Source organism: Chiloscyllium punctatum, chromosome 13, assembly GCF_047496795.1.
Source record: "Chiloscyllium punctatum isolate Juve2018m chromosome 13, sChiPun1.3, whole genome shotgun sequence".
NCBI lineage: Eukaryota > Metazoa > Chordata > Chondrichthyes > Orectolobiformes > Hemiscylliidae > Chiloscyllium > Chiloscyllium punctatum.
In genome coordinates this window covers 84,312,137-84,325,648 of record NC_092751.1, presented here as the reverse complement: position 1 = coordinate 84,325,648, position 13,512 = coordinate 84,312,137, and the positions used below count along the sequence as shown (strand labels likewise).

Here is a 13,512-nt window from a genome sequence, read left to right as displayed (position 1 = left end):
TTTCTGCAGCACAGGATCCACGGGAAAGGTTTATTTTATAAAAGTATTATTTGGGTCACCTTTTGAACGATGGTGCTGAAATCCCTGCTGTCCTCTGGAGGTCAATGTGAACCTGGGAATGTCCCGCTGTGCTGTGCTGCCTGGGGACTGGTGCTCAGCTGCCCTGCTGTGTCTGAGGGTTACAGTTGGCACTGGGCAGTGCATTGTGCCACGGGATGGCACGGTGGGTCAGTGGTTAGCACTGCTGCCTCACAGCACCAGGGATCCAGGTTCGATTCCAGCCTCGGGCAACTCTCTGTGTGGAGTTTGCACATTCACCCCGTGTCTGCATGGGTTTGCTCTGGGTGCTCCGGTTTCCTCCCACAATCCAAAGATGTGCAGTTTAGGTCAATTGGCCAAACTAATTTGCCCATGGTGATAGGTGCATTAGTCAGGGGTATATATAGGATTGGGGAATGGGTCTGGGTGGGTTACTCTTCGGAGGGCTGGTGTGGACTTGTTGGGCCGAAGGGCCTGTTTCCACACTGTAGGAATTCTAATTCTAATTCTTCATGGTGCATGTTCTCACCTCGACAATTGCTGGTGGTTCTGCCAGTGACAGAAGGGAGCTATGATACTGGGCGAGGTGCTGTTTTTATGTGGGAGGGAGTTGAAGACGGCTGCATTGTTGTAGTAACGTGCCTTGTCTGGTGTCATGGCAGGTTGGTAGCCCGACTTCAGTGACCGCTCCTCGCAGTTTCTCCCAGACCTCGGTCAGTCCCTCGGACCAGGACATCTGCAGGTAAAACTCACTTGCGTCCTCCGTCGTTGAGTGAACACCACTAATATTTGGGGCTGTCCTTTCTCTCTCCCCTTCAGCATCCATCTGGATGCATAGCTGCTTTAAGAAGCACTGATGCTACGCAGGCTGCGATCATTGCAGCTTTAGTACCTGGGATAGTCTGGTCTGGTGCAAACTAAAATTCCAGCGTGACATTACTCGAGGCACTCGGATTTACCTCCTTGGAAGTGGAGGAGATGGTTAAACAAATTCCTTTCTCTTTAATCCAGTGGTCTTTTGTTGGAGATGACATCAGTGTTGACAGCGATGCTTCACTAGTCAAATAGTCACACGATCCCAGGTCATTGGTTAAAAGGACAACTTTGAGATTAGAACTATTAGCATTACAATGTCTCAATACCTTATTAAATTAGTACAAATAACTTTCTTTATTTTTGGCTGCGGGTAATCCCTTTTAAAATGGGATACTGTGCTTTATTTAAAATGTGGTAGCATGTTTATTTTGGCACACTAGAGTTCCTACATTATGGATTGAGGCCCTTTGGCCCATTGTGTCTGGTGTGTAACGGCATATCCTTCCCCCCCCCCCCCCATATTTTTGTGCTGCCAAAGATCAAAGAAAAGTTCCTACAAGCGACTTTGGCAGAGCCGGCCTGAGTGTAAATACGATCTATCCTGAGTTTTTTTTTGTTTGTCTTCATTTCTTCTTCCCCCTCCTTTTTTCCCATCTGTTCATGCTCCCTGCTTTCCCTGCATGCAGCTCAGACGCTGTTCCCCGTGAGCGTGCGGCACACAGTCCTGCGCCGACTGCGGTTGTCCTCCTGAGTAGGCCCGATGGCAGCCCTTCCCTGCCACCTGGGGCTGCTGCCACCACCAGCACCGTCATCAGGCAAGACCTGACCCCGAGAGCCAGGAAGCGAAGCTCTGTGGGAGAGGAGTTGGCTCATTTCCTTTGGTCGGGGGATCGGCTGAACCATTCCAAGTCCCTCAATGACATGCACACGAAGCCCCGCGATCGAACCGACAGCGGCCTGAGCTTTGGTGACAAGACGTGCTCTGATGGCAAGTTAACTCCGTTGCTGGGGACGAGGACCAAGAAACTGCAACGCGGCAAAAAGCAGGAGCGTTCTTCCAAGGCTCGGAAATACAGCCTGAGCTCTCAGGGGCTGCCCTCTGGCTCGGGCCTATCCAGCAGCCAATTGACAAAAGACGGCCTGTGTGTCGTGGAAGTCGCAGTCAGCGACGGCGAGCCCAGCACTCGGATGTCGTACCTGTATCGCTGCTTCTTCCCTTCCTCGCGCGCCCTCAGCGGGTACACACTGAAGACCCTCCTGGAGCCCAAGCAGTGCAGCCCGCGATTGCCCGTTGCCAAGTCGTCCGCCGACTCCTTCTGCTCCGGCGACATCGGAGACGACGATGTCTTCGAAGACGATTCCGCTGCTGCTGGTTTGGAAGTGAACGCTGGAGACCAGCGAGCTCCTCTTTGCTCATTCGAGGGAGACAGCGACCTTGAACGTCCTTCCCTGACGTCTCTGAAATGGTGCCCCACGTCCCCTCTCTCACCATCCTGGGAAGTGTGCAGGTTGGTTCTTCAAATAATAGCCCCCCCCCACCCACCTCTCCCATTGTCCACCCTGCCTCCCACCCTCCCATAAAGCCTCCTTAAACTGTAAACCATCTGCACCTCTCGCTGTGCTACGCTATTCCTTTCCGTGATTGGCTAGACTGTAACATGGTGCTTGGTAGGAGCTTGCTTTTACAACAGTCGATGGATTCCTGCTCTTTGCTCATGAGAGCAGCTGCCCGCTCTAGATCTTCCAAAGTTTCATTTTCACCAGGAGGAGCCTGATTATTGAGTAACACGAGTCTGAAATACGGCTGAAACTGAGGGACTTGCGGCGTGATAGCTCAGTGGGTTAGCACTGCTGCCTCACAGCGCCAGGGTCCCAGGTTCGATTCCAGCCTCGGGCGACTATCTGTGTGGAGTTTGTACATTCTCCCCGTGTCTGCATGGGTTTGCTCCGGTTTCTTCCCACAGTCCAAAGATGCGCAGGTTAGGGTGGATTGGCCACGCAGAATTGCCCGTAGTGTTCAAGGATGTGTTGGCGAGGTTGGTTAGCCTTAGGAAATAGAGCAACAGGATGGGGCGGGGTGGGTGTTGGGTCTTTGGTGGGATGCTGGTCAGTATAAGCCCGATGGGTTGAATGGCCTACTTTCACACTGTAGAGATTCTATAAAACATCTCAATATTAAAGTGAACACCCTGCAGGCAAATATCAACCAATTTGTTATGTCCCTTGTTTGGGTTCATGCCTCACTTACTCCAGTGTTGTTTCATAACAGGTTATTTAGAGAATTGATGTCCCTTGGTTAGGTTCCTGTGACCCAGCAGTAGTATGCCTACCTCTGGCCCAAGGGACCTGGGTTCAAGTCCCACCTGCTCCAGAGGTGTGTCCTAAAGTCTCTGAAGGGGTTGGTTAGAGAATAGTTTGGCTGTGCAGAAGTGATAGAGGTTTAATTGCTGGCTCTGTATATAAAGATAACTTATCAGTAGCAAGGGTAATGCTTCACTGAATTGAGATACTTCTGCTTTTGAGAACAACCAGCCCTCATTACAGTTGTGGTAAGATCATGTAGAATCATAGAGTTGTAGAATCATAGAGTCCTAGAATCACACAGCACGGAAACAGACCCTTCGGCCCAACTTGTCCATGCTGACCAGAAATCCTAAACTCATCTAGTCCCATTTGCCAGAGTTTAGCCCATATCACCCTAAACCCTTCCTGTTCATGTCCCCATCCAGATTCAAAAAGTGTGGTGCTGGAAAAGCACAGCAGGTCAGGCAGCATCCGAGGAGCAGGAGCTTTAGGCATAAGTTCTTCATCAGGAATCAGAACCTTCCAGATGCCTTTTAAGTGTAATTGTACCAGCCTCCACCACTTCCTCCGGTAACTCATTCCACACATGCAGCACCCTCTGTGTGAAAAAGTTACCCCTTAAGTGCCTTTTAAATCTTTCCCCTCTCACCTTAAAGCTATGCCTATACTGACAGGAAAGCAGAGTTGAGACCACAGTCAGATCAGTTGTGATCCCAGTAAATGGTGGTGTAGACACAAGTGACTCACTGCTGCTACAGTGTGTGTCTTGTGCATGAGCCACTCCACTGTAAGATCAGGATTTTCTGGCCGTTGACTGTTGATGTTTCTTGACTAAAGATCTCTCTCACTCTGTCTCTTTGATGTACTGGCTCTTTGGCATTTTTTCAGCTCATTGATTTCTGCGTCGGAGAGTGAGTGAGAGAGTCTGGAGGCAGATGCTATAAGTGTTGACATAGTGTCATTGTCATTGACAGTCAGCCGAAACTCAGCCACTTATAGAATCATCGAATTTCTACAAGGTGGAAAGAGACCATTTAGCCCATCGAGTCCACACTGACCCCCTGAAGAGCATCTCACCCAGATCCACACTCCTACCCTATCCCCGTAACCCTGCATTTCCCATGGCCAATCCACCATCCCTGGACATCACGGGGCAGTTAAGGATGGCCAATCCCCTTAGCCTGCATATCTTTGAACTCCTCTCTCAAGGTTTTTACTTGCATCAAGTTCGCCGTGTGTAATGGGCAGCCAGTACACAAGGATGTGTTTCACTCTGGGGTACAATGTTGTGGTTGGGCCCAGGGACCTCATTTACCAAGGCCAACATTCCCCTCACTGCCACGTACCTGACAACTCCCTGAAGAGAATAACTCTCAGAAGCTAAATGAGGCAGGTAACTGTTTACCCAGTTTTCAACATGGCTGCCTTTGGAGTTTAAAGAGGAATAGAGACCTTGCAAAATCTTATTCATTCCCTGTGGCACGATCACTGTACTCAATACCTAATGCACTCCAGGTTGGCACTTGATGAATTGATTCAGATGTTCCAATTTCTGGGGGCTTCTAAACCCAGGGGCTATCAATTTGGGAGAGGCACCACTACATCCAATGGTGAATTCAGGACAAATCTCTTTAATCAGAGACTTACTGAGAATGTGGAACTCAGTATCACCAGGAGCCATTGAAGGGGAAACACTTCGATGTCGAAGGGAACGTTAGATGAAACTATGAAGGAAAAGGGATTAAAAGAAGTTCTCACAGATGGGAGAAAACACTTGTAGAATATGAGCACAAGAATGGACCTGTTCAGGCAGATGCCCTGTTTCTGTGTTCACTATTTTATTGAGTAGGGCTGCCCAGTCCTGAGCCAGTAAGTGAGAATTATGGGAGCGTGGGGGTGGAGGGATGGTGCTGGGGTGACAGTGGGGGTGGATGTCACCGTTTAGCTTCCAGTATTTGCTTTTCTGGATCAAAATATTACTGAGGGCTGCAACAATCACCTTTTGTCTACCTCCCTCCAAGCCCTCCTCAGGCTTATCATCAGCGGAGGTCCCATCAGAAACTGGAAGAAAGATGACTGGGGCCAAGTGACCTCCAGGCTCTAGTTTGATCGCACTGTCCCATTTGTGATGGGCCTGTTTCTGTGGCTTGGTGATGCAAAGCCTTCGCTTATTCCAGATCAATCAGTCAATTAACTGGTGCATTCTCCATGGCAACACGTCAACCCATCAGACTCCACTTGCCAACCAATAAGCACTCTCCTCTCCTGTATAAACATTTGTGTTTTGCTCAAATTATCAAAAGGAAATTGTCGAGTCATGAGCGGCTTTCGAATGTTGTTATTGCAGGCACGTTTGGATCTAAGTTTGTTTTTGAATTTGCTTTGCCTCTGGGGTCCAGTGAGAGCTGGCAACAAGCTCTGTTTTTTTTTAAAAAGGATATTCAATGAAATGTTTGATGCTTCTTTGATGTGGAGGTGCCGGTGTTGGATTGGGGTGGGCAAGGCCAGAAGTCGTGTCGCACCAGGTCATAGTTCAACAGGTTCACTTGAAGTCGCAAGCTTTCAGAGGTGCATACACGACTGAGGATCTTGAAGGAGGCCTTTAACTGAACTAACCACCCAAACACGATCAAGACCTCACGTGCCTGAGTGATCCAAGACTCGGTGATGAGAATGGTTGTTGGAAAAATCCATCTGGTTCCCTTCAGCGAGGGAAATCCGACATCCTTACCTGGTCTGGCCTACATGTGACTCCAGACCCACAGCAATGTGGTTGACTCTTAACTGAAATGACTGAGCAAGTCTCTCAATACCAGGGCTGCAAATGCTGCCCTCCCGTCCCATTGGAAGAACAATTTTTTAAAAAGTTGGAGCAAATGAGAGTGAGAGGAAACTTTTTGAGGAGATGGGATTTGGTGGGATGCTGCCCTTCTTGATTTTCCACATTTTGAGGTGCCTGCACATGACCTTCATCCTGGAGGGAATCGAGACCTGGTTTAGAGTTGAAATCCAGACTGGAATGGGCCATCAAGTCTCTATTTAAAGCGATTGTGGTATTTTCCAAGGACTTTGACATGGACTGGAGGAGGTTTATGCAGGAGGCAGTGAGTGAACGACTGTGGCATTAGGTGGGAATTATTTTAACCTGCGCTGCTTTATTGTCCTGAATGAAGCACAAGAGGCCCAATAAAGGGGGAAATTGGAGGAACCATGATGTTACCAGCCTGTGGTTGTCAAATATTGACTGTGAACTTTGAACTCCTTGGGCTGCACTTTGAATGAGGCCAGTTGACTTGCTCGGAAGAAAGCTTTGCTTTTCCCATTTCCATAAAACTCCTGCCTCCTTCTCTTGGCAGCTCAATCCCTGTCCACTTGACCACAGTCACTTTGTGTTCCTCATCCAGTTGAGTTTAGTACAAAAGCGATGGCTCAACTTTTACATGAGTGCCTTGACTAAACTTGTTTGGGTAACATTGGTGAATCAGAATAATTCACAAGAATACCAATTCAAGGGAAAAGTCAATATTTATACTGTACAGGAGAATGTTAATTGATCGGCAAGTGTAATAATCAGTCAATTAACTGGTGTATTCTCCATGGAAACATGTCAAGCAGTCAGACTCCATTTGCCAACCAGTAAGCGCCGTCCTCTCATGTAGTACAATTATTTGTGTTCTGGCATTCTTGTGAAGTGTCCTGATGCAAGCTTCAACAAAATGTCTTTTTTTCTCAGTGATGTTCAAATTCTGTCCCCTGATTATCTTTTATTAATACTTGCCGCTGCTGTAGTGAATAGTTTATGCTGATGTCTTGGCTGCGGTAGATGAAGCTCCTGTGCAAGAGAAGGTAGTGCGTAACCACGGTTTAAGCAAAGCAGCAACCTAACGCAGTTGTGTGTGAGTTGGATCTCTGTGATTAATTGACTCTACCCTTTATTCAGGATCTGTCACTGTGAAGGAGATGATGAAGGACCCCTCATCACGCCGTGTCACTGCACCGGGAGCCTCCGCTACGTACACCAAGCCTGTCTCCAGCAGTGGATCAAGAGCTCTGACACTCGCTGCTGTGAGCTCTGCAAATATGAGTTCATCATGGAAACCAAATTAAAACCACTGAGAAAAGTAAGTAAAAAGCGATAAGGATGTAGGGATTTGTGGAGGTGTGGGTGAGGGAAGGACAGAGTGGGATTGCCTACTTTTGCCTATAGATTTGGTAAAAGTCATTGAGGAGAATATGGGCTTTCTCCAGAAAGGAGGTGGCCTTTCTCCCCCCCCCCCCCCACCCCCCCCACAATTAACGTCACGCATTCCTGCAGGCACAGTTCTGAGGAAGGGTCTCTCCACCTGAAACGTTAACTCTGATTTCTCTCCATAATGTGCTGAGCTTTTCCAGCAATTTCTGTTTTTTTGTCTCTTAAACAGGCACACGTTGCACCAAGCTATACTGGAAGGAAGGTGGCATCATCTTGCCACCTCTTTTTGTTTTACTTTAACACCCTCTGGATCAGACATTAGGAGCCCTCACCCACTCCTCCTGGCACAGGACAAATAGCCAGTGACCGGAGGGAACTGTGCCAGTTTCTGCTGTGGCTGGCCCTAACCGTATCCCAGGTAGAGCAAAGGTCCCATCGGGATGATTTTGGAAAAGAGGGCCCAGTGCCCACACCGACGTTTATCCCTTCAACCAACCCCTCAAAAACCGCCGGATCTTGCTGTGTGCAGATTGTCCGGACCCCTCCCTGTTCCCATATTGCAGTTGAGAAGTGTATTTCACTGGACGTGCAGTCCTTCAGGACATCCTGAGGCTGTGGAAGGTGCTGCAGAGACACACACTCTGATTTTGTTTTTGCTTAAATTATTTTTCTGGTGGTTATTCTGCTATGCAATGACTTTGTGTTTGTGTCTGTGTGTCTATGTGTGTGTCTGTGTGTCTCTAGCTGTGGGTTGTGTGTGTGTTTGTATCTGTCTCTGTGTGCTTGTAAGTGTCTATATGTGTGTGTGTGTATTTGTGTGTGTGTGTGTATCTGTGTGCATGTGTCTATGTGTGTGTATCTCTCTGGCTGTATCTGTGTGCATGTGTCAGTGTGTGCGTGTGTATCTCTGTGTGTCTCTATGTATGTGTATATCTCTCTGTCTATGTCTGCGCATGTCTGTGTGTGTCTGTGTGCGTGTGGTGGGGGCGGGGGGAGGAAAGCCTGTTCTCGGAACAGGGCAAATTGTCCTTGTTACAGGGACAGGGAGACAATGCACTTTGTGCCCAAGGGTGCCTCCCACTTTGTGCTGTTCACATCCAGAAGTGAGTTGGTCAAGGATTGAATCTACATTAGCCTGTCTGTCTATTGAAAAGAGAGAATCCATATATAAATAGCAACTTTTACCTGTTCAAAACCATTGCACAGTTTTTCTAATGTACGTATGAAGTTCAATCAGTGGGCAAGCATATCAACCAATGTGTGCAGAATAAGATCGCGCACACAGGCAGAGTTAGCGAAGTTCATTGGGTGATACATACCTGGGATTCAAAGTAGCCCTGAGCTAACCAGGGGTACCTTGATATACCCTTTTGGTGTAGCACTGGAGTATTGATCTAGATTGTGTTCACGCCCTGGGCTGACACAGGCCATTTTCTGGCACAGCCGAAATCTGCCAACTTGAGCGAAGCTGTCCATCAATGACCAAGATTTTGACATTCCCGTGAATCTAGAAACGAAAGTTAGATTGAGCTGGTGCTTTTGCGGTTCGTAGGAAGGATAGGGTCGAGAAACATAATCAGCCATGATTGGATGGTGGAGCAGACTCGATGGGCTGAAAGGCCAAATTCTGCTCCAATAGCTTACGGTCTGATGACCTCTTTTCAGTCTAATGATTGTCATCTTCCTTTACACAGTGGGAGAGGTTGCAGATGACGTCCAGTGAGAGGAGAAAGATACTGTGCTCTGTCACATTCCATATCATCGCCATTACCTGTGTGGTGTGGTCACTATATGTCCTCATTGACAGGACAGCGGAGGAGATAAAACAAGGCCAGACCAGCGGTACGTGCAAACCCTTCCTCCTCCTCCTCCCCTCCAAATATCTGAGAGATTCTTTATACCTTTCGGAATGTCTCTGTTCCCATCTGTGAGTTGAAAGGTAAATCTCTCAGAACGGCTTGTTTTAACTCTGGGCCTGTCCCTATGGGATGCGGGTTAGGAACCCAGTTGTTGAAGCCAGGGATGAAGTCTCTGGGTGTTTCTAATGTCTGCACCTCCACTTAATCCGTGCCTCACTAAATCCTCACCTCCTCCCTCAGTGTGCAACTGACACCTCACCCATTCTGGGTTGGAGGGGGAAGGGGGCGGTTCTGAGACAGCTGAGGCCTAGCTGCTAAGGCTTGGCTGAATCGCCTGCTTGAACTCATCGAGAGGAGACTGAGATCCTCCTCCTGGCTCCCAGTGGAGAACTCACTTTGGGATGGTTCTTTTTGAAAAATATATGGTTATATGAGGGGGGGTGTTGGGGGGTTGCATTGGGTGGATATCTCATCTATTCCCTTAAACCTGCAGCTTGGCTGCACTGGGGGCATGTGGCGGAGCTGGGGTGGGAGCATGACCCTGTCAGCTGTCAATGACACTTCATTCTGCCTCCTCAGCTCCTCAGTTAAAATTGGGAACTGCCAGTTCCTGGTACTTCTCAGACCTTTGATCATTCATACCATTAAATACAGGTCTGTCACTGTACAACATGGGGGTACAATACTGGTGGGGACTGGTCTGGTCACTGTGTAACTATGGGGTACAGTACTGGTGGGGACAAGTCTGTCATTGTATAACATTGTGTGACAGTACTGGTGGGGACAGGTCTGTCACTGTATAACACTGGGGTACAGTACTGGTTTTCAGTGTGTTCAGTGTGAGTGTGCAATCTCCTGGTTCAGATGTTGGACTAGAAGGAATGTGAGCCCGGATTTGATGAATGAAGGGGAAGTGAGCACTGCAGATGCTGGAGAGTCAGAACCGAAGAGAGTGGGGCTGGAAAAGCACAACCGGTCAGGCAACAGGTCCAAGGAACAGGAGAATTGATGTTTTGGGCCTAAGCCCTTCATCCCAAAAAATCGACTCCCCTGCTCCTTGGATGCTTGCCTGACCTGCTGTGCTTTTCCAGCACCACATGTTTTGACTCTGAGGAATAAAGAGTTGAGTATGATTGGTCAGATGTTGCAGAAAGGTGGGACCTGAAGATTCACAGATGTTCAGGAACGATATCAGAGGGAGGAGGTGTGTGATGGCCTTCGGGCTGGGACTGGCTGTGTGGATGGCATAGGGGTCTCTTGTGGGAGTGGCTGAGGGTTGGATATGGAGATGTAGAAATCCCTGGGGAAGGTCTTTGCTCTGAGTACTATGTGACTTTGGAACTCTCTGCTTCAGAAGGCACTAGAGGTGGGGTCCTTGAATATTTTTCAGGTAGACATAGCTCAGGTCTTGCTAGGCCCGAGAATCAAAGATCATCAGGGGTGGTTGGGAAGGTGGAATGCAAAACACTGTCATACTATCCACGATCCTATGGAAAGACAACACAGCCTTGAATGGTCTCCTCATGCTCTGTGGTTTCAGGCAGGCAGGGCTGAGGGACAAAGACATTGAGGTGGTGCTTTGGGAATTAAAGTCTCATAGTATCAGGAATAATTTGATGGTTTTTCTTTCAATCTTCCAGCCCAAGTGCACGGCAACATGAACCGGTGATGACCGCATGTTAAATTACGCATTTTTAATCCATCCTTGCAGGTATTTTGGAGTGGCCATTCTGGACTAAGCTGGTGGTTGTGGCAATTGGCTTCACTGGGGGACTTGTGTTCATGTACGTGCAGTGCAAAGTGTACGTGCAACTGTGGAAGAGACTGAAGGCGTACAACAGGGTCATCTACGTGCAGAACTGCCCAGAGAGCAGCAGGAAATGCGTCGGGGAGAAGCCACCACTGACTGAGCAGAACCTGGAGAACAAGGAAGCATCTTCGGTCCAACGGTTAGGGATTAACTCTCTGCATTGCACAGAGCCTGAGGACTGTGGGGTGGGGATACTGAATGTGTAGGGTTTACACTACATGGACTCTCTATGTGGGGAACAGATTTGACCCAACGTACCCTGTCAGTTACTGCTGAGATGGTGTGCAACACTAGATTTCCAGCTAGGCCTAATTTTGATCTCCAGTGAAGATAGACTGGACAGGGTGATCACGTCATGTCTGGCAACCATGGTTAAGATTGTTCCCCTACTCGCGCTCTCTCTCATTCACACTCTCTCGCTCTCTTCCCTCAGTTTCTCTGTGACTCTAAAGTTTTGCAACAGGGTGAGAGGTACTTCTGATCTTCGGAAACCCACTGTTCCAATCAACATTTCAACATACTACTGAGGTGATCCCTTGCTGATATCACTGCAGTCTCAAACAAAGACTCTGTTTTGCCAGTGACTTTGCAAAAAACAAAATAGACTCCACAATTACCGAAACACCAAGTAGCAAACTAGCACTTTTAATGAGGCTTTCTTTTGTATCAAAGTTTGTGTGTTCTGTGACAGTATGTTTCGGTGTAATTCTGATTGTATGGAAATCACTGTCCCAATATTTTTTATTTCATGTTGAAGAAGTTTTTGACGAAAGTTGTAATAATTTCAGACTGGGGACAACTAAACCTCACGACAGTCAGGTTTATTATTTTCAATGATTCTTCCAAAAGGTCCTTGAGAAAGATTTTATTTACCAAGATAATCTCACTGGCTACATCTCAAGTGCAATTATTCCCCCTTTTTTTTGTTGAATTGTTTCTTTTCTAATATTATGATGTCTCCATTTTTAGAAACCAGCTCCTTCTGTTGTCTTTCCATTGTTTTGGATAATTATTTATTGGAAAATACATGTGTAAAAAGATGCACTTGGAAAGTCTGGGACCAGAATCTTTCCTTTTATATGCAGGTTTGTTATTTAGTCATTGTTATAAGCAGCAAGACAAAGGGAAACAAATACTACTTCTATAAGTTATTAATATAAATTTTAAGATATCATTTATTTCTATTTGTTTATAAATGTAGCAGCTTTTTGCATCTAAAGTTTCTAAATTTGTATTGTCACTTACCACCAATATTTGAACTCGAGGGCATTGTGTGGCCACTTACCACTGACCTTTGAACTCAAACGCCCAGTACCTATGTGCAGGCCGTGCCTCCAAAATGGCCGACTTACCACCAGGCTCATGTTGCCATGGAGATTAAAGCCAAACTTCCCCTTTGTTGTTAGGGAATCTGGAAATATATCATTTTATGAGGGAGAAAATTCTCTGATCTTTTCTATGTTGCCAAGACGCCCAGGATTGTCAACTAGCAAAACCAATTTCTCATAACACGAAACATTTAATCAAAGCATTCCTTCAAAGAAAATGATACTTTTTTTTAACAATGTGAAAGAAGAACGATATCATTACCTGGAAAAAAGATTCACCTGCCAAAAGTATTCTTGCCATTGTTTCTTCTTTAACTACACTGCAACTATAACCCAGCAATCCATCACCAATCCTGACTTTTTGTGAATGTTGTCACAAATGGCTCTAGCCTGCGTTTGCAATTCTGCATTTTTTTAAAAAGGAAAACTAAATTAAATTTAAGGCTCCTGTTTGAATGGATTTCCATGGCTGTTCAAAGAGTGGTCAGTGCCACTTTGGGATGAGAATTGCACCTAGTTCATTAGTTGGGTGAAAGGAATTTCTTGGTACAGTCATTTGAACTGTATTTAAAATGTATAGTTTTGTACTTCATTGTGTTTTTATTTCACAGTACAGTATTAAATGTATAGTCTACTACATTGTTGCATAGTTTCCCAATAAACTTTGACTTTGTTGTACACGTGTGATTTATTTGTGGACTTGGATTGGACCTGAATTGAACTGGAATAGGCAGGGACTGACTGTGGGAGCATCACAATCCTGCATTCACTCTGACATTCACAATTACACATTCCAGTGCAAATCAGACAATGACAACTGGCCTTCCCACCTACTTCCCCTCCCTACGGTCTGGGTATCCTGAAGACAATATTACACTCCAGCTTCTACCTGTCTGTCATTAGGGGTGGTCTAACCCTTTTTGCTACATCTAATCTTTGTAGCCCTGAAATCATTTTGCCTGTTTTTTTTTCATTCCTTTGTGGGATGTGGATGTCGCTGGGTGAGGCCTGCATTTTTATTCCTATCCTTAATTGAACTGAGTGGCTCGCTAGACTATTTCAGGGGATAGTTCAGAGTCAAGCACATTGCTGTGGGTGTGGAGTCACATGGACCAGAACACAGATTTCCTTCCCTAAAGGACATGAGTGAACCCATTGGAATTT

The 13,512-nt window shown here is 46.8% G+C and overlaps 1 protein-coding gene across 1 annotated transcript in view; it reads left to right on the top strand.

Annotated features, from left to right (window-relative positions):
* The window catches only part of LOC140484580 (uncharacterized), a 62,923-nt gene extending 49,905 nt beyond the window's left edge, over window positions 1-13,018 (top strand). The window contains exons 3-7 of the mRNA XM_072583034.1: window positions 702-781; window positions 1,542-2,363; window positions 7,100-7,280; window positions 9,046-9,193; window positions 10,922-13,018. Coding sequence (XP_072439135.1) covers window positions 702-781; window positions 1,542-2,363; window positions 7,100-7,280; window positions 9,046-9,193; window positions 10,922-11,226 — 1,536 coding nt within the window. The 3' untranslated portion in view covers window positions 11,227-13,018. The remainder of the gene's footprint in view (window positions 1-701; window positions 782-1,541; window positions 2,364-7,099; window positions 7,281-9,045; window positions 9,194-10,921) is intronic.
* Window positions 13,019-13,512: the final 494 nt, after the last annotated feature.